Source organism: Symsagittifera roscoffensis, chromosome 2, assembly GCF_963678635.1.
Source record: "Symsagittifera roscoffensis chromosome 2, txSymRosc1.1, whole genome shotgun sequence".
NCBI classification, from domain to species: Eukaryota; Metazoa; Xenacoelomorpha; order Acoela; family Convolutidae; genus Symsagittifera; species Symsagittifera roscoffensis.
Genome location: NC_087063.1, coordinates 1,677,197 through 1,699,050, shown reverse-complemented (window position 1 = coordinate 1,699,050; position 21,854 = coordinate 1,677,197). Strand labels below are relative to the sequence as shown.

Below are 21,854 nucleotides of genomic sequence, written 5' to 3'. Positions count from 1 at the left end.
TTTTGGGTTTCGCCCTGATTTGAGCGGTCTTGATTCATATATGCACTATAAACTATGGTAGTGGATAAAACTGCTGGTTTTTATTAAGATATATCAGTTGGATTTTTAGTAGAGGTTTTCTTCTTTTCCAGCAACAAACTTTTGTTTATATAACAATAATTGCATATAAGAACACGGATAGGCGGTTACTGTGCAAGTAGGAAAAAATGTTCCGATCATAGTCTTTAGAAAACTACGGTTTAGGAATTTTTTCCCCCAAATTAGTGTTTTTTCTGCTTGGTGTGATAAAAGTATCTGACGCAAAAGTATAATTGAGACATATAAGACAGTCATAGTAATATAGGCAATTGAACAAGTTTTTTATCTCAAAGTTTCTTAGCAAAAAATTTTTGAAACTTTTGAAGTTTTTGATTACCAAAATGAAGCTAAAAAACTCCAGAAACTAGTTTTACTTGCTGAAAATTAAATTTTAAGGTCTTAAATTAGGCATAATTCAGCTGTTGTAAGCCTGCTTGCTGGCTTTATTCGCTCGAATTAAGACGAAAAACCAAAAATTTTAAACTGGTTTTCCTCGACACTGGAAAATGTTCTCGGAAATTTTTTAATATGGTTCGAATTACGACTGAAAGAGATTTAATATGATATATCTCTCAACCCAGTCCAATTAACTTTTGTGGTAGAAATCGAAAAAAATTTTAACCATTTTTGAATACCACAAATTCAAAAACTTTACATGGTTTAAAACGAATTAATTGTCAAATTCTTAATTTTGTTTATCATAATCACGTTGTTTTTAATATTTCCACCATTTTTTCACTCCTTCCTTTTAGAAGAAAATAGAAATTAAGACAACTCTACAAACTACAATCTAGGTCAGCAGCAAAACTGATTCATGCTCAATAAACAACTCGTGCCGAAATTAAAGATAACGTGAGGAAGCGTTAACGCTCCAAATACCTTTCGATGTTCGAGGTGCCATTCTTCGCGAGTTGTCATTTGTTACGAGTGGTCGCGATACCAGGCAATATGCCAGCTTAGATATTTGATAAGCAAACTTTGAAATTGTAGAAAAATTGCTTGGACGCTCTAAAAAAATTTTGCATCGCTTTTTTTATAATCTACTGACCACCAAAAACAACAATCAAACATTGAAAAAATTATTTCTGAAAACTTCTAAGAAATTGTAGTATATGCAAAAAATTTTTAAAGTTCAATTTAATTTTAAAATGTTAGGGAGGGGAATTTATGAGAAGAAGAGCAATCAGGGTATTTATAGCTTATATGTCACTAGAATTCAACCATATAGCAAAAAGGCGTGCAAAACAATGATGAAACTGATAATACAAATTTTATAGAACAGAAATGAACTTCAACCTTTTTTTATTTTGGTTTGCTGAGATTATATGGCCATTGTTTCCAAGATTTTTTTTAAAAAGAGACAACTCTGTTTATTTCAAACTGAATTTTTTATTGCTATTTTTTGGCTTTTTCTCGAAAGATTTTTTTTTGTTTTGTTCGGCACAAATTTGAAAACAATTGGTATAAAAACATATTTATTGAACTTTCATAGTGCATACTCGAAATGTTTATTTGTAATTACGTTATTGTGTTAACAATAACCAAGTATGTGTCCTTTTAGACAAATGAATTTCATATTTTTCTGCACCATTACTTTAATTTTATTTTTTTCAATTTCAGGCAGCAGCGATAATTTTTAGCTTTCAAGCAAAAAACCTTGAAAAAACCCTTACATTTTTCCTAAAAAACATTGCATAACAAATTCTTATTTTATAAAAAAAAACTCCGTAGCATAGTAAAAAGAAAACAAAAACATTACCCACACCAAAGTGAGATTCTCCGATTCATAATTTCATCTGGTAATCACATGTTTATAGCGTAATAATCACAATTGTACTTGTGTGATTCTCTCAAGTTCAGAAACAATCGATTATACTCGATTGAAATCAATTAAAATGGTAACATTTTGGCAAACAAAAAACTCTATTAGAATAAAAAGAAAACTATTAAAAAATTAGTCGGTGATTGTGCAAGTAGCATAGAATATTCCGATCATAGTCTTGAAAATTACAACAGAAAAAAATTTCAAAATTAAGTCGTTTTTTCTGCGTGGATAAGAGGATCTGATTAAAAACTAGATCTTACGAATTTTCGACAGTCATAGTAGATTGAGCAACATGAAATAAAAATTTTTAAAAAAAGGCTTAATTGAATTTGATGAAAAAAAGTCTTTTTCAGTTTTTTTTGCAGTCTTTTTATATTTACGCCGAAAAATTTAATTTTACTCGACTAAATTTTTTTTTGAGTCTATTGGAAGCGAAAACGCTCAAAAACCATAGAAGAGTAAAACCAAGTGCTTACAGCTTAAATTAACAACTTTAAAATTTTTTGATAATGAAACAAACTATTGTAAGCCTGCTCGCTCACTCGATATCACACGAAAAATCAAAAATTTAAAACGGTTTTTCTCGACAATGGCGTAATTTTTTTAAAAATTTTTAGGATCATTCGACTGAAAGGGTTTTTAAATGATATAACACTCAACTCTCTCCGATCATCATTTGTGGTAATTGATTTTGCTTGGAGAACAAAAAAAAACAAAAAAAAAAAACCTGAAAAAAACACGTCCGAATACAATTTTTTTAAATGCTCGGCAAAATAATTGATTGTTTTTTTGATCAGGCATTTCCAAACTAAAAACGTCATTTTTGGCCTGATTTCACAATATCCGAAAAAGTGTAACAAGTTTGAATTCCGCATCAACGCTTCTTTCCGCTAGAGCTTAATTTGATTATATATTATGATATCATAGCAAAATTTTCAGCAAAACTTTTTGGTTATAACCTATTTTTATGCGAGAAAATTTGGTGCGGGAACAATAGTTTCAGAACAATTGTGAGAGAAAAATCCAAAAATAACAGTGCCATAAAGTTGACTGAGTGAACGTCGTGAAATCTCTTTAAAGGCTGTAGGACAAAAAAAGCAACATCCCTCATGCCTAGAAAAAAGGCGTTACAGTACAATTATGATTTTTCTGCGAACTTAAGTTTCGAAAAGGAGAATTTTAGCATAGAAACTGCATTCAAATTAGTAAAGCTAATGAGTAGTATGTACACATAGCTTGGTATTGACTAACAGTTAGGCTAAAAATTAAAACAAAGACGAGAGAATTAATCCATGCAAGGTGCACATGAAAAAGAGCTAGAACCAGCGAACCCTCCCCAAAATGGTAACGGAACTGCAAATTCTTTTTGTAGGGTTGAGCTCAAACTATTGGTTGAGTTAGGCTCAAATTCTAGCATGTGGTAGGCCCAGGTACGGTAGGATTAAGTATGTTTTATGCACCCAAGCATTTTACCCCTTTTAAACCTGTGGAGATTTATCGACCCCAGGTGAAAGTAGGAAGCTGAAACTTGTAGGCAAGATAGACAACGACAAGAAACTGTAGCACTTGAATTTGAGTCAACTCTAACTATTGGAGCGGAAGTTATTAGTATTTGGGAAAACAAGCCCCCTGGGAAAAAAAGGCTATTTACGCAAAAAAATGAGCGGCAAATCGATTTAAGTTTTAATTGGCTATGAATACCATAGCTTACCCCGGAAAAGTATCCCTGGTGACCAAAAAAACTCCGGTGCATCCTTACGGTTTAATCGACATTTTCCCGAGAAAATTGGTAAAGGACAGTCAAAACGGTGTAATTTGGTAAATATTGTTCGAGTATGGTTGTACTTGGTAGATAGGATCCCAATTGGACCCTTAATGTGTTAGAGAAAGTTTGAACCATGGTGATTCCGGGGTGAGCAATAGGTGACCTTTGGGTGCTAGATCCCCTAAACTTTTAGAGTTAACACCAATTAACAGCCTGACGCCTATACTTGAGAAAAGTTATCAAACCTGGAGAGGTATCACGAAGGAGTGCTGTAAAGATGGAATGGCGGGTTGGTTTAATCTGGCTTGGCAATTGCGCTTTCGATAGAATTCCGACCTGATCTTAGAAAAATATTCGCAGAACGATTAGATCACACATGCGTAAGGAATAGGATTTATTGAACCAAAATAATTTGAAGAGACGTGACAGACTAAAAGCTTCCGAGAGTAGTTTATTTACTCAATTGAAGTTAAAGAGTCGAACTTAGAAAAAAAATTACTTATTAGATTTTTTCGACTATTAAAATTTTTTTTGGACTTTTTTCGGTAGTTGGAAAGGAGCAAAGATTAGGGATGATTCAAGTGAAATCCATGTAAAGGTTACTAAACAAAAATAGCTGTCAATGAGGTTATAGCTGAAGGTTTTTTGTAAAGGTCTTAGAAGTAAAATCGAAGCTGGTATTTAAATAAGGGCGTCCTAGTGGGCAAAACAATTCAAAGAACATAATTGGGAGTTAACAATGCAATAGTCTTCGCGTAAATTAGATCAGAGCACAATTAAGCGACGAGACCGAACAAGCGACGAGACCGAAGAGTTTAAATTTAATTGTTCTCGAAGTGAGACGCCAGTGTGAGGATAGTGATTTTGACTTTTTAAAAAGGTAAGAGTATCAAAAGCTAAAATAAGAAAAGAAAAGCTGAAAGGAAAAGGATTAAAACTATTGCGGACTTAATTTTTAATCACTTTTATACTTAATAAATTGTATCCTATCCCACCTGCATGCAATTATGTTTGAAAATTTTTCATCCATCTTGAATTCAATTTCCGTCGACCTGATTGCGATTGCATAGCAGAAAACTACGATCGATTCGGAGCAAACAATAGAAAAGGGGCTCAACACAGTCAAGTTTGAAATTAGATGGCTTATCAAACTATTTTGAAAGAAAGGATTGTATAGTAAATCGGAACTCAGCTCGTCCATTTGCAGGTTCTAATGGATCATACTTTGCGGACAATACAGAAGTGAATTATTAGTCCTAAAGAAAATGAGTTTTCCCCAAAGTTTACACTAACGACAAAATGTCTTTTCTGTCTCTAACCAACAACCTCCAAGTTAAAACTTGTGTGCAATGAATTTAAAAAAATGACAAACAAAACAATTTATTTCGCTTTTATCTCGATCTCCATCAAATCAAATGTTAATGGTGCGTCTTTTAGGTTTGACTGTTTCATATTTTCCCACAGATGATATTTATGAAAAAAAAACAAATACTTTGGAAAAGCCAAGAAACACTTGTTGCTGAGCTTTATAATATGATAATCCCAATTAAATCGCAAAGCTCAAAAGTTCTCAAAGTTTGAGCTGGTTTTTTTTGGACAGTTTCAAAATAGTGCAGATTTTTCAAAACAGTGCAGGTGACAACTTATAACAGACATACAACGCAATCATTAAAAAACATAAATAGAAAAAAAAAACTGGGTGACCAAAATTTTCGTATGTCTCGATGAAGGACACCTAGGGCCCAGCTAAAACTGGAAGTACATGTTTGATATTTTTTCAATTTGTTATTCTGATGTGTGACGAAATCAATAATTTCTGAAATTTGATTTTGCCCAAAACCCACCTAAAACTCCACAAAAAAATATTCTCAAAAATTTTTTGAGATTATGGAAATTTCCCGCAGATATAACTTTTATCTTACAAAAAAATAAAACTAGCCGCTTCTGCAGGAAAATTTGCAGAATCGTTTCATTCGATTACAATTTTCATCTCAGATTGGATTGGTAGATCTAAAAGTAAAGTTTCTTAAATAGGGCTATAACTTTATTCTTAAAGGACTTGGGCGCGGCAAATCACGAGGGTATTATAAGAAAAATATAAGCTTCCAACAAACTGTTGATTAAACCTATGGTATCAGATTTGGCAAGATAGTTATCGAGAAAAGTCCAAGAAACGATCAAAAACTCAAAATGTTGATATTTCCGAGAATCATAGTTTTTTGTTTTAACAAATTAGGGAGTAGCCACTTATGCAGAAGAGATTCACTACACCCGTAGTTTCGATTCAACACGAAATCCAAACTTTTAAAAAAAGGGTTTAAAAAATTTCCATTTTTGATATTCCGAGGACCATTATTTTGTGTCAGTTAAAATTGGGCGTAGTCGCAAAAATGCTTACCATAAACCGTTCTTTGAACCCGTATTTGTTGGTAAAATCATAAAGTTTAGAAAAAAAATGCTCAAAAAATCAATAACTGACTCTTCCGAGGTCGATATGTTTTCTATAAAAACTTATGAGTGGCCGTTACTGCAGTTGAGCTTCTCACTTTCCGTTATCTTCATTGAACCCATAGCCTCAGGTTTCAGAGCTTAGTATTCGAGAAAAGTCAAAAGATTAAAAAAACTGTCAAAAAAATTAAAATTTTTACTATTCCGAGGGCTATAATTTATACTAAAAAAAATTTGGGCGTAGCGGCTCATAGAGTGGAACTTTTGAGTTCCGTTTTTTTCAATGAAACCAAAATCTCAATTTTGGCAGGTTAATTTTTGAGAAAACGAAAAAAAAATCAAAACTATCTGTCAAATATCCCCCGATGACTGTTTTTCGATGGCTGTAGACAAAGAGCTAAAGGGGTAAAACAAAAAAATATTGAAGATTATGCAGGCACACAAGAAAATAAGTGAACTTTCTCTGGACACTTTGTTTTGGAAATCGGTTAGCAAAATGTGATAAAATTTTCCAAAGCGTCCCACAAAATTTATTTTTATCAAACTGGAATTCCAAGCAAACATACCTAGCTAGATATTTGATATTCAAATTAGTAACTGAACAAACTTTCGAAGCGGAAACAAGGCTGACAAATTTTGAGCAAATACCAGTTTAGCCGAAAAATTTTCTTGTATAAAAATTTCAGGTCCCCCATGAAACTACTCTGTAGTAACTAGTATCCACCAAGTAGTTAGATTTGAAATTTTTTGAAAGTGAGCATGTCAAAGCATGTTATCTCAACTCTTAAAATGAGCATCATCAAATTGCCAATATGATCAGTACTAATTGAACTTGCACTTGAATAAGTGATTCAATTGGTTTTGTACTAGTTCCAATTGTACTAGTTGTTAACCCGAAAAAGTCTACATTCCGATTTGATAATGCTTGCTAATTGCAAGCGTATTTAGCCAGAAAAATTTAATCTTTTTTGTGAGTTTTGGCGATTTGAAATGCTAGAATATTAACTTGAATTTGCGTTTACAAAAATCATTTCATTCACAGCATTTTATCTGCATACAGTAAAAAAGTCTTTTTCATCCGTCTACTTAGAGTGGGAAAGAACTTCAATTTGGAGAGTGTTCTATATTTTTTACTTAGGTACAAAAAAAAACTATCGAACGACATTAAAAAGCGTTCAAAAAAACTTTCAGTTCGAGAAAAACCGGTTTGTATTTTTTTGTTTTAATTTTTGATCATTTTTTGTTGTTGTAAGTTTTGGTTCAATTTAAACTATTAGTGCAGGCAATCATGAGGGCGGTAATTTAAAATTTGCTTGTGCAGATAGCTAGCTTACGAAGTTTTTTTGATGCAAAAATTTAATAAAATTCCTCTGCGAAGGTTGATAAAAATTTTTTAAAAATTTCTCTCCGTTTTTCAAATCAATAGAATAAATTTATCTAACCAAATTTATAAAACATGCAAAAATTCTGGCTCCATCTAGATCCTCTCAACTCATTACGAACAAAAAACGACACGTTTTTTATGATTACTAGGGTCATAAATTTCTCTGTTACTTGCTCAGCAGTCTATCAAAAAATCTCTTAACTAGTCGTAGAACTTTGTGGATTAGCCTTTCAAAATTTTTTTCAGTGTTATCAAAAAATCAGACCTGGCCCCAAAAATCATATATCGCCTGATTAAATTGGATTTCACTATACTATTTTTAAGTATGGAATAATCTGACAAACCGAAACGTTCAGACCAGTTTTACGTAGTCGGAGCAAACATGTTCATATTTAAAACTTTTTTTGGTCTCGTATTTATTAATTCATGTTCAAACCACGACGTGATCAAATTCAAAGTTTCTTGAGCTAAATTGTTTTCAAACCATTTTTTGTTCACGCTCTATCTAGCTTGACATATTTTTTAGCCCTTCAAAAATGATGTGTTATCATGTTTTTTGATGTTGCCTTTAAGTTGTCATTTAATGAAAGTTGTACGAAAAGGGAAAAATGGGATGTCAAACTTCAGCAGAATTACAAGCCTCCCAAATTATGCTGGAAGACGGAGACGAAAAAGTAGTCGACCGAAATTCCGAAAAAGATCCCGCAGGATTTGGTCAAACTGGGCAGAGTGAAACATCAAAAGAAATTACTTTTCTTTTTCTCGGAATTTCAGAAAGCGGAAAAACTACAATTTACAAAATGTTAAGAAATGTTTTTACAGCCGAGACGGGTCCCCCGAGTATGAGCGAGAAGCAAATGATTTTGAAAGATATCAAGAAGTATGTCTTCGAGAGCCTTATTTCCGTCATTAAAGTAAATTGTTTAGTTTAACTTTCACTACATTTAGCTGATTAAAAACCAATTGTTCAAACTGAGCTTCACTTTTTCGTGTTTATTTTTATAGGCCATGAAAAGTAGCGACATTGATTTCGAGCGAGGATCCAACCAAGATACAGCTACGAAGCTACTTCAACTGCGACCAGAAAGTTTTGAGAGTAGTCTAACGTCTCTAGCAGGTCAAATGTGTGGACTCTGGAATGACCGCGGTTTCATAAGGGCATATCGGATGCTAGACGACAAGAAACCTTTTTGGAACCTCCCTTATTATATCGACAAGCTGACCGAGATCACAGGAGCAGAGCCTCCAGCAGACGAAAACAACGTCGACACTGATTACGGATTCGTGCCAAGCGATCAGTTAGGTTCTACATATGTAATGCAGCATTTTTGTTTTTACAAAACAAGCTTTCGAAATTTATAAAAACGTGTCGTGCAAGTTCAGCAGGGCTCATTATTTACGCTAATGACTCGCATGCTGAATTAGTTTCAAAGCTTAATAAATAGTTTTAAGAACCGGGTCGCCGACCGTTAATAATCATTGCTTTGCGTGGTCTCAATTATCAGACTATTGTCCAGTGTTGAGCTTAGGAATTTTTCATTTTTTTTTTCGAAAAATCATGTTTGATGTCTACAATTTACCCTTTTCTTTAAATTTATTTAAATAACTGTAGTTAGAACATTTTGCTGATGCTTGCACAGCAATCGGCTATCCGGGTTGACAAAAACATTTAGTCATACAATTTCTAATATAAATGAAAACCTGCATGTCATACAACGCCATATGTTATTCCATACGCACAGTAAGTTTTATGAAATATCTACGAAAAACACTTCCCACATATAAAAGATGCATGACGAAATTTAATTTTCTAAAAACTGTTTTTGAAAAACTTTCGTTTTTTTTTTTGTTTTTATCCGATAACACAAAAAATGAAGATTTTCTCAACAGTGAAAACTATTGCTTAAGTGGAAAAATCCAGCATATTTATTAATTTGGAATAGTGTAATAACTTCCATCACACCTTTAGAAAAATATTTGAAATGTCAAATCAAGAATTATAAGCTAAAAAGGTTGTACTTCAAAACCCTATTTGATCAAAAAATTTTAATGTAAAAATTAGAAGGTACCCACACCAAAGTTTCTTGGATAAAAAAAATCGATTATACTGGAATTTTGTTGACTAAACTGTTGTCTACGTTTAGAAAACATAATGGCAAACTTAGACAACATTTTTAATCCATTATAGTCGGTTATTATAAAAAAAAATCCATTATAATCGATTAAAATCCATATTTTATTTGCAAAATAATCGACTATTTTTTGCAGACTTTTGTTCTACTTTTTGCAGCTTTGTGGAAAACTTGAACACAAAGGAACATGTTCATCCCCATAATCACGGTTGAGCACCCCCGCGTTTACCACAGCCCCACAAAACACCTTCACCAAAAACCCTCAGCCCTAAGACAGTACAAGAAATATTCCCCCCCCCCCCGCCAAAAGGGAACTTTGGGGCAGGGACTAAGCGTGGGGGGATGGGATACATTGCGTGGTTCAAACTGCGTGGGATACAAAGCAAAAAACTGAAGGAAAGAATAACAAAATGACGTGCACTTTTTTATAAACCGCTATTGAAATTGAAAAAAAAGCAAGTTTAGCGAGACGACAAAATAACTAACTTATGTTTATATTTATATGAACACATAAAAAAATCGCGCACAAAAAGTTATAACAATTTGATTGTAGTCAGTGAAATCATCTATAAATGGCAATTTTTTTATTCTAAATGTATTAAACGTTTCCTTGATTAAGAAACATTAACGTAGTGATTAATATTATATAGGTTTAGGTAATTTTTCATTGTTTCTATTGGATCAAAAAAATCGTTGAAGTCAAGAAATCAGTCCAGTTCTGATTGAATATATTTTTTTTCTCTTTCTTTATTCTTCCTACTTGTCCTGAAATTCATTGTGCAGTTGAGCATGGCTTTTTGTGTTCTTTAAAAACTCATGCTCTAATAGTTTCAAACCATTTGAAAGAAAAAATTGAACCAGATATTAATTTTTCCGATGCTTTTTAGCCAAAAAGTTTGTCGACAATGAATTAGTTGCAATGGACAGTTGTCAAGCCAAGAGAAATTTTGGTCAAGAAAATGGAAATCTGGATAACATCCTTTTCCCAATTTGTACTGGCTCAAATTTAGTTGAGCGGGTCCACCATTATTCATTGGTTTTGGGCGTAATAACACTCAAATCATTTTCGTAAAAAGTTAGACACTGCATTTTTGACATCTGTTTTCATTATTTGAAAAAAAAAATTTTTTCAAAATTGAATAAGAACTTTGTTTAGTGTCTTTAACTTTAACTTCTTAAAAGTCATTGATAGTAGTGGCTACACTTAAATAGATTGATTTGTTTTTTTTTGTTTTTTTTTTCAATAAATCTCAAAGTTTGTTTTGTTGAAGAAAAATCATGCTAAATCGATTAAAAAAATGATTGAAAGAGAAGGAGAGATGTTTCTAGGTTTACAGGATCATATAAAAAAATTTCTGCATGATTGATTTTTTCGCCTATCGACCTTGTATGATTGGATGGATATCGCATCGATAATCAGTGCTGTAGTTAAGAAAAAAAACCAAGTATACCTACGAGCTGAACTTTTCAATGGCTCTTTTGTTTCATCGAAATCCCCAGCTTAAGTTGAATAGAATGTTTGATTTTTCACTGATATCAAAAATTGCACAAACGCGTTTCAAGATATCACTTTTGTTTGAGGAAATTTATTTTTCTCAAATTACTTTCAAATTTATTGAAAACAGAAACCTTGCTTTTCGTAGAAACCGTTCATTATTCAAATTCTCGGCTTACCCTTTTGAGCTTTCAAACTCTAATATGAAAGCTTAGGTTCTGATATTTTACAGAAGAGTCAAACATCATTTGCAAAAAAAAACAACAGAAATCATGAATAAATCATTTACACCAGAGAGGCCAATTCAATGAAAAATTGCTATTGGAAGTTAAAAATGAGCTTTATTGCTCCGCATTGTGAAGATATGCTGAATGTTTATGATTGGGGTGATTCTTCTTTGTTCAGTCATATTTCGCGATCGAAATTAAACCTCAATAAAGATACTGACTCCCTGAGTTCAAGTAATAAAATACGTTTTACCTTGATTTGTTTTTTGTATAACCGTGGTGCTTTAAAAACTTCCAACTTGTATCAATTGATGAGTCTGCGAAGATTTTATTTATGAGGCTGAAAGCGCACCTCGATTTAGTTATGTGTGGCCAATTATCTGCATGGCAAGCTATCGAATTAATAACATAACTTATTTGTTGCAGCGATATTGAGGAATGCTAATTGGTTGTAATAGTTTCAAAATACTCAACATTTTAGTTTTTTTGTTTGTTTTTGTTAAAAATTTATGACTTGTTTTAGTTTTTATTATTTACTAACGTTTTTTAAATTCCAATTAAAGGGCAGCCGGAAAAATCAGGGCTTTGATCTGATATATGAGCATTCTTGTTTATATGTGATGGTTAACTCGTATCTCAAGTTCTGAAAAATGGCTCAACGAAATGGATTTCTCAATTTTGATGAATAATTTTTTCGATAAAGCCTAGCACTTGTGAAAATAGGAAACTTTAGTGTGCGAACTGAAAATCAATGAAAAATCTGTAAATGGCAGTTTTTATATTCTAAATGTATTAAACGTTTCCTTGATTAAGAAACATAAACCTAGTGATTAATATCATATAGGTTTAGGTGAGATTTTCATTGTTTCTTTTTTCAGAAAAAAATTTTTAAAATTTGTCCACGCTAAAATTTGAATTTTTGCGGTTTGACCTTTAATTTTTTTCTAATTTCAGATCGTGTCTTTCGTAAAAAGTAGATTCTATTATCAAACCGCAAAAGTGTAAAAGAGACGAAAAACATGCTTGACTTTCAATTTGGAAAGTGGATTTTAATTTAGAGATTTCCCAGCGGAATGCTGAAATGCTTTTAAAATTGAAACTTAGGTTGCTTTGGAAATTCAAAGACATTTCATGACACATATAATTTTGATGTCCAAAATTTGAAAACTTTCCAAAAAAAACAGGTCCGAATTTTTTTCATGTTTCCTTGTCTGTTGGCTATGTTTTTCATTGTCAACAAATATCATCAAATGTCATTAAATTAAAAACTTTAACAAATGAGTTTGTTGAGGCATCAAAAATCTACAGTTCGTTAAATTGAATTTTTGCCATACAAAACAAATTCAGACAGTACAACTTCAGTATACCTTACATTTTTTTTTAGCTGGAATTCGGGAAACATTTTTTCCCTCATGAACCCTATTTTTTTTGTTGATATACTGAATGAGCTTATTTTTAACAGTAAATGGCTGAATTGTACTACCTTTTGTCCAAGTAAATATCAAAAACGAAACTATTTTGAGACTGCCCGGCTATTTTGTCCTAAGTTTCCCTAAAAAACACCAATAGTTTCCCAAACTTTCCGTCAAAAAGTGAATGAAATCAACTCATTTGATTTCGATCAACCTTTTTTATTGAGAGCTGAGCTTGATACATACAACAGTTATATCTGGGTGACGCCTTGAGTATTCCGATAGCTCTGAAAGGTCTGTGGAGTAGTTTTTGCCTTAGAAAGATAATGAAATTTTCAAAAAAAAATTGAAAACAAAAACTCAAAACTTCTACACATTTTTTTTGAAAACTATCGCCCCTTACGCCATTTAAGTACAAAGTGATATAATTTGCACAAATAAATTTTTTTTCTTTAATTATTTTTCTAATTTTAGGAGTAATAAACGTAGTGAAGACTCTGAAATGGGTTTTGATGATTTTTTTTGTGTTTTTTTTTCAATCAATTGTAATTTTTCGCGGTTTGACTTTTGAGTTCTTTTAAAGTACAGTTCTTCTACATCGTTAAAAGGAAAGCAAACTCCATAATCGAACAGTGAGAAGCAAAGGTCAACAACACCGTTATCAACACATTTAGTTTCGAAAGTGGATTTTAAGGTTTAGATTTCCCAGTGGAATTTAAAATTTTACATGCTGACCCAGTTTTCTCAAGATGGGTTCCTTTTATCAAAAAAAAAACACCAATCATGAGTTGTTCATGAATATCAAAGAGCTTCAAAGGCATATAGATTTTCTTTAAAATTCGAAAATTCAAGACGTTTTTTCAAGCAGCAAACTAGGTATTTTCTGCTTTTTGAGTACACTACTCTTTTTCAGCAGTCATTTAAGTACGTTTTGTTGAGACATCTTTTGAATTGTTTTTCACTTTTTCAATTGTAGTATAGAAAAAGTGCCACTTCCACTGTATGTCTCCATTTTCTGCTAGTCTCTTACAACCATATTCTCGTTCTACAACCTTCAAACTTACCCATTTCATCCCGCATCAGTACAACAATTTCAAGAAAAATCAAACAGGTATCTCCAGCTCTAGCTGGGCCCACAGTTCAGTTTGTAACAATTTCTGAGACGGATTGAAACTCCGCGCACGCGTTAATATCATGAAATAATTGCGCTTTGCTTATCCCAAACTGCTCAAATTGGCAGTCTTCAAATTCTAGGAAAAACGATGGCTTTCTAAGTTTTAGCTTAAGACAACATTAAATTTGAACAATTTTTTCAAATTCCTCTAAATGAAGCTAGCTAAAAAGTCAGGAGACAAAAAACCATTCCGAGCACAAATATTCCGTCAATTTCAACGAATGTTGGAAATAGAAAACACGTTGAAAGCTTGCCAAACAATTGATAGAATGAAATACGCATTTTTTGCAAAAATCGGACCCAACATTTTCCCAGATCGTTGAGTTTGAAAAATGCAAAAGTTGATACGCATATTTTTGTACTCCATTTGTAAAAAAAAAATTTGACTGAAAAACTTTTACTCTGAAATTCTTTTTAAATTCAGTTCAAAGACAAGAAATATGATTGATGTAACAAAATTTGAAGCTAACGAAAATTATCTAATTTCCTGCCTTTTTGATTTCTTCGTGTTTGATTAAGTGATGAAAAAATCATGCTGAAATAAATGGCACAAAAGTGTTTTTGCGCGATTTAAAACTTAAATTATTGACAAATGAAGATTGTGTTTGATCATTTAAATCATTTTGCGTTCAATTTTTGCACCAATGATTCCACCATGATTGTTTCTGGTCAACACCTGAGCAAATTTTGTGCAAGCTTTTTCCGTCTGAGTTTGAATTTTTTAGTTACTTTCGTTTGTCTGTTTAATTTAAATAAACACTGTAGCTCTAACTTTCCGTTAGTAATTTAGAACATTAGTTGATAAAGGGGGTCTCTCTTTTGGTACTATTTTAGGAACCTCATTTTTGGCTGGCTGATTTTAGAGTTTTGCAAAAGGTGCCAAAATATAAAATTTTAGGGGGAAGCGAGCCAAAAACACAATTTATTGGTCAAATTTGTCCAAAAAACACCTTTTTTGACCAGTTATTTTACCAAAAAAACTTGCTTGGAGAGCAAAAAAAAGTTCGGCTAAAACAGGGTTTTTTCAGCGATTTGGGAACGATCAATTTTGTCCACCAAAAAAAATCGACAAAATTTTGAATTTTTTTTGTGAAAATACTCCCCCCTCCCCCTCGAAAAAACCTGATTTATGACATCTCTTTTTATTCAGCCAGACAACTAACTGGCATTTTTGGTGTTCTTTCAAGATAAAATTTTTTGAAATATAAATAACTTTGTGAATAAAAAGACAATTTTTTTCCTTATTCTTGAAAAACGTATTTGGAAATATGGAGTTTGAAAAACGAAATATGGAAATCGCATGACTAGCATTTTTTTGATGGCGATAAAAATTTTTTCCTAGTTATTTTGAAACTGCCTCAAAAAATTTTTTGTGTTTTTTTATTTCAACCTCAAATCGAATTCTGTTGCAAAATTAAATTTTTTTTGTGTGCATAACATAGTCCTGGATACAATAATATTGGATTTTTTTCCTTTTCGCGTAATAACTTTTTTCAAACACGCTAGAAACTCCCAATTATTTTGTATGGCATGCTTATGTATAACTTGATTGATAGGCATATGATCTAATAAGTTAAAAATTCAAATTTTAGTAATAAGTATTGTTGAAAATTTGTACCATCATTTAAAAGTTTGGTAATTTCTTTACACTATTTGTGAAAGATGAAAGATATTTCAGTCTATTTGCAATGTTTTTTACATGCGAGACGGCCAAATTTTTGGTTTTTACACTTTGATTAACCAAGATTTTTGTCACTTGTGTTCGTTTACAAACACAACCAAAACATTTTGAGAAATTAAAAAGTAAAAAATCAAAATTTTTGATTTATGGAAAAATGCTACTTATACAGTTTCCATATATGAAAAATCTCTAATCATAGACCTTTTATGCATTTTTCTGTACTTAAAGAATTGCACGAAAAGTGTATGATTAGCATTTTTCCATATATTAAAAATGTTTGACTAGGATTTTTGGTCAATCTGGGTCCATATTTGTTTTGTTTTATTTCAAATCCTTTATTTTCATTGAAATGTTTTTCTTTATTAAAGAGACATGTCGCGGATCCACGCCTCGACAATCAGCATCCACTCTGAGAAGGTGACTGTGAGGGGCATCTACCAGTGTCGGCTGGTGGACGTGGGGGGACTGCGGGAGGAGAGGACGACCAAGTGGGCCCAGTGCTTCCGCAACACAAGTGCAGTCATGTATGTCATCGACTGCAGTGCATTCGACATAAACCTCGCCGAGGACTCAAATAAGGTTTGAAGTTGTCACCTGTTTTTCATGATTTAAATTCAATCAGATCGAAATCCTCAACTCCCCGAAGGATCAGCTTCCATGTTCTTCAGGATGAAATTCCTTTTTTCCTATAATTTTCCTATATGATGGTAAAGATTAAATTATGGCCGAAAAATTTGAATTTTACACAAAAGATGAATGTACAAAAAATGATATAAACATGGAAAGATCGAAAACTCTTGTTCGTCACTGTAATCGTTATCTATATACGCTTATCCAATTCAGTAAATCTTTCATTAAAGCTCTCTTCAAAGTTGCGGCTATTTTCCCCCAAGGGAAAGGCAAACGCGGCTCTTTTTCCGATCCCTTTGTCACAAGTATCAATTTTATGGTGTAACTTGTGGTTTTACAGGGTTTAGTATGGAAACAAAGTATGTTTGTCAGGGCCTATAGTTAATTCGCATGCCAACGGATCATAACCAAATTTTAATCTCTTTTTGCTATTTTGTTTTTTGCATAATAAATTAGTCGTTTCATTGTTTTATTCAGTTTCAGATTGTTCGGAATTTAATTGCGTGTTATAACAATTTAGTTTTTTTTTATTCTTTGACTTAAGTTTCATTCGTCAAATCCATGGGCGTGTTTTTGAGGGTCGTGGTTGGAGGGGGCTTTACGCGGGGACGGTCCTAAGCGGAAAACGACGGGTTTCAAACGAAAAAGAAATTTTAGCATTTAAAATGAAAACGACCGGTAAAACGAAAAAGTTATTTTACCCGCATCCAGTTTCAAGCGTTAATAATCGATTATATTACGATTTTAGTACCAGTCTCACTATAATTGAGAAACAATCAATTTTAATCAATTAATAATCGATTATAATCTCTCTTTTTAAATTCAACTTATAATTAATTATAATCCATTATAATCGATTATAATCGATTATTTATTCGTCTATTTTTTGATACAATTATAATCGATTATAATTGATTATAATCCATTATTTTTATTCAAATTTCTATTTTATTAGTTTTGCACAAAAATCCATTATAATTGATTATAATTGATTATAATCCCTTTTGTTTGTCCATTTTTGTCTTCGAAGTTGCATCTAAATTGCTTATATTTTATGTTTTTTGTGTTTGTTGGTTCCTATGAAAAATGAGAAAAATGTTTTTAAAGTTTTCCAATTAATTCAAATTTATAAGATTTTTTTTCATTTCTTCCCCATTAGAGTTATTTTGTGATGCATATTTTAAGCTTTTTTAAACACCAAAACATCTGCAGATTGATTTAGTTTCATGATTGATTCGGAAAATTTATTTTTCATCTACCGCGAGACCCTTTCCACTCATATGAAAGGATCTCTATGAAACTTTTGTTTCGTGGTATAACTTTGTGTTCAGATGAAACAAAGTGTTCAAGAGATCTCTCTTTTAGAGCTTTTTTTATTGACACAAAAAAATAACCCATAAGATATATTTCGAATATAAGAAAATTTCGGAAAAATAAGAGATTATAATCGATTATAATCGATTATAATTGATTTTAAGGGTTTTTAGTAAGAACTATAATCAATTATAATCAATTATAATCGATTATAAGAGATAATAATCTCTTGGAAAATATCACGATTATAATCAATTATAAATCCCTTAAAGACCTAATTTTGGTAATTATAATCGATTATAATTGTCAAAAAATCATCATAATAATCCGTTATAATCGATTATTTACGCCTAAACTTGGATGCGGGTAGTTTTAAAACTGATTTTTAAAAAACGCATATTAACCCTGTATTTTCAGGTTGGGTAAATGTTTGTTACAAATTGCGTTGCACAAAATCTTCTTGAAAGTCGAAGAACTTCAAAATTGTGACTTTTTCTTTTTTAAAATGCTTCTAAAAACAATCGTTTTTTTAAAATAAAAATACAATTAGGGCCAAACTATTATCCTGCGGTTTGGGAGGAGGGGGGGGGGGAGGATGTCACTTGGTCGTAACTTGGTCTATCTGAGGGGGGGAAGGGGAGGAAATTCTTAACTTGATCCCACAATTAAGAGCCCGCATCCCAGTTTAGGCGTAAGTAATCGACTATAACTGATTGTTGTGATAATTTTTAGACAATTATAATCGATTATAATTACCAAAATTAGATTTATAAAAGATTCATATTTGATTAAAATCGTGATCTTTTCCAGGAGATCAAAATCTCTTATAATCGAGTATAATTGATTATAATTCACACAAAAAACCCTTAAAATCAATTATAAACGATTATAATCGATTTTAATCTCTTAATTTGCCAAAAATATCTCGAAACAAAACAATATTCGAATTATATCTCATGCGTTATTAATTTTGTGTCAATAAAAAATCTCCAAAAGAGAGATCTTTTGTCACACTTTGGTTCATCTGAACACAAAGTTACACCACGAAACAAAAGTTTCATAGAGATCCTTTCATTTTAGTTGAATGGTTCTCGCGGTACGTGAAAAATAAATCTTTCGAACCAATCATGAAACTAAGTGTTTTGGAGGTTAAAAAAGCTTAAAATTTGCATCCTAAAATAGCTCTCTGATGGGGAAGAAAAGAAAAAAACTCATAAATTTGAATTGATTTGAAAATTTAAGAACAGATTTCTCATTTTTCACAGGAACCAACATCTAAAAATTGCATGAAGTATAAGCAAATTAGATTCAAATTCGTAGACAAAATGGGCATACAAAAAGGAATATAATCAAATGTATTATATTATAACGGATTTTTGTGCAAAGCTCATGAATTAGAAATAGGAAAAAAATAATGGTTTATAATCAATTATAATTGATTATAAATGTATCGGAAAATAGACGGATAAAAAACCGATTATAATCGATTAAAATGTATTATAATTGATTAAAATTTTATTTCAAAAAGAGAGATTATAATCGATTTTTAATTGATTAAAATGATTGTTTCTCAATTTTAATAAGAGTGGTACTAAAATCTTAATATATAATTGATTATTAACGCTTGAAACTGGATGCGGGAGGGAAATTAACCGTTCTAGAATATTCTGTGCGACTTGAACATTGCCCAGCTACTTTTGTGGAAATTAACAAAATTTGTTCAGGTTCCTTTAATATTCTCTTTTGCAGAACAGACTGCTCGAATCCTTAGAGTGCTTTGAACTGCTAGTGAGCAACCGGTTCCTCCAAGGACTCTCTTTTGTCCTATTTCTCAACAAGCAGGACGTCCTACTAGAGAAGATTTGCAAGCTGAACAAACGCATCTACTCTCGCTCCACTGGCTTCGTCGGCTACTCGGGCTTCAAATTAGACGAGGAGGAAGAGAAAGAAATTGAAAAAGTAATAACATTTGAAGTGATCGGCATGGCTGGATTAGTGAGCAGGAATGTCCCCACCCTCGCCTTTCTTAGTATAGTTCATTTTCCTGCACCAAGGAAAGGGTCTCGATACATTGACATTTATTTATGACATTCGAATTTTGCCCGCGAACGACTCTGATTTCAAACTTCTCTCAAATTTGGAGTAGACTAATTTAGACTAATTTTTTCAAAAGAAAGCCTACCAGCCCCCCCCCCCCAAAACAAAAAATAGCAAATAACTTGGGCCCATTTCGAAACAAAAATTCCCTAGTGTTTTCTTTCAAATTGCATGCATACGGTCATTGTTTTATTTGAAAAGATTACGCGCAAACATCTGAAACCAAATTTTCAGTTTGAAAGTTTGACCTGATATAAGAGCAGTCTTATTGACCTTAAATATTGGAAAAATCCCGGATTGACGTCCATAGAAGATTAATGCTTATCATACAATTTCATTTCTGGAAAAAATGTTTATTTTGCTATTTTCATACATTGACATTCATTTATGACATTCGAATTTTGCCCGCGAACGACTCTGATTTCAAATTTCTCTCAAACTTTTCTGAAGGAAATGTAGACTAATTTTTTCAAAAGAAAGCCTACCAGCCCCCCCCCCCAAAAAAATAGCAAATAACTTGGGCCCACATATTATCAAAAAGTTTCTGAAATGGCAATTTTTGCCTATTTTCGCATTCATTTTTTGAAAATCTCCCTCTTTTCTCGAAATGGCAATTTTTGCTTATTACTTTTTCTGAAAAATTCTATGCCAGCCTCTGGGTATTTGTGCCATTTTATGTTTAAGTGCACTTTCTTGAACTTTTTTCTTTTATATTGAGGCAGGGGCGGATCTAGGATTTTGCCGAGGGGAGAGGGCGGATTTTCAAAAAATTTCAAAAATTTTGTCGACCTTTTTTAGATCGGCCAAATTGATTTTCTGAGCTCTCCTAAATCAGTATAAAGGCCCCATTTTGACCAAATTTTCTGCGCCGCAGGCAAATTTTAGAAAAAAAACAGGCCAAAAAAGGCGTTTTTACGGCGCGCGCTCCCCCCTCAAAATTAGTATATATTGGCGCCAAAAGCGCCTTTAGAAAAAATTTAGGGTCAGTCGGCCAAAAATGGATGTCTAAAAATAGTATAAAGGGGGCCCTTCTAGTCGGCATGGGGTCGATTCCCTAAAGAGACGGGTCGTCCAACCACCCCCCCCCCCCCCCCAAATCCGCTGGTGTATTGAGGTAGTATCAATAGAAGAAATCAGTGTATTAAAATAGTTTGACTGGAAAAAACTGCAAGTTTGGTACATTTCTTAGACTGCCAAATTCATCGAATATCCAGTGGAAGACCTAACCGAATACTTTAAAACACGCGCTTTCATCAAACACATGTTCGAGACAGTTTTCGACTCAGTTCGCGACTTAGCAGCTCTGCGACTGGACTCGGCAAACGAATTGGGCAAAATAATCGGAGCCAGTTCGCCCCCCTCGCCCTTCTTCAGGAAAAACAGAACTTACCAGAGAAGTAGGAGAGGTCACGTGTTTCCATACTACATAGTGGCAGTTGAACCCGACTCAGTGGCTAAAATTTTCCCGGACGCTGTCAGTAATATTTTGAAGGAGTATGTCCACAACGCAAAACTTTTATAGCATTTAATTTGAATTTATTGAACCTATTTGTTCAACTTGATTGAATCATATTATGCAACAGATACAAGAAAAGTTTTAGATAGATATTTACTCCAATCGTTTTAGAACAGCTTTATGACAATATGTGGCAGGACAATTGAAAAGATGTGGAATTCCAGATTGAGAAATGAAGTTTTGATGCAATAAGTCACTAACACAAACTCCTTACGCCTCTCAATAATGGTTTCGTATCCGCCTCTCAATCCAAAGGTCGGATTTTTGAGGGGCATCATGATCCGCGCTCGTTGTTTGAGGGAGAGAAAAAATTAGGCAGCACAGGAAAATAGCCGAATGTAGTTTTTATGCAGGAGCGCAACAGCAGCTTCTCTGCAAAGAGCTGAACAATTCGTACATTTTCCTTTCTCCTATGACTGAATTATCGTAGTACTTGAATTTAGACCCTACAGAATGCTGCTAGCTGAATTAGCTAAATATGCGAAAATTATTAAAACTCAAAATTCGTAAAATTTTATGTAGAGAATAGAATTTTGTAATTTCCGAGAAAATTCTATGCAAAAAAAAATTGGCAAATAAATTTCTTACACAAGCAACAAAAAGCGCTATGAATTTTACTCCTTATTTTTGGCTAAGCCAAAACAAAGCAATTCACCTATTATTATTTCGGTGGCAA

The 21,854-nt window shown here is 32.6% G+C and overlaps 1 protein-coding gene across 1 annotated transcript; it reads left to right on the top strand.

Annotated features, from left to right (window-relative positions):
- Window positions 1-8,108: 8,108 nt before the first annotated feature.
- LOC134838934 (guanine nucleotide-binding protein G(i) subunit alpha-like) lies at window positions 8,109-21,184 on the top strand. The gene is made up of 5 exons (XM_063854287.1): window positions 8,109-8,414; window positions 8,506-8,798; window positions 15,990-16,200; window positions 19,315-19,560; window positions 20,852-21,184. The coding sequence occupies exons 1-5, from the start codon at window positions 8,109-8,111 to the stop codon at window positions 21,182-21,184; spliced, it is 1,389 nt and encodes a 462-aa protein (XP_063710357.1).
- Window positions 21,185-21,854: the final 670 nt, after the last annotated feature.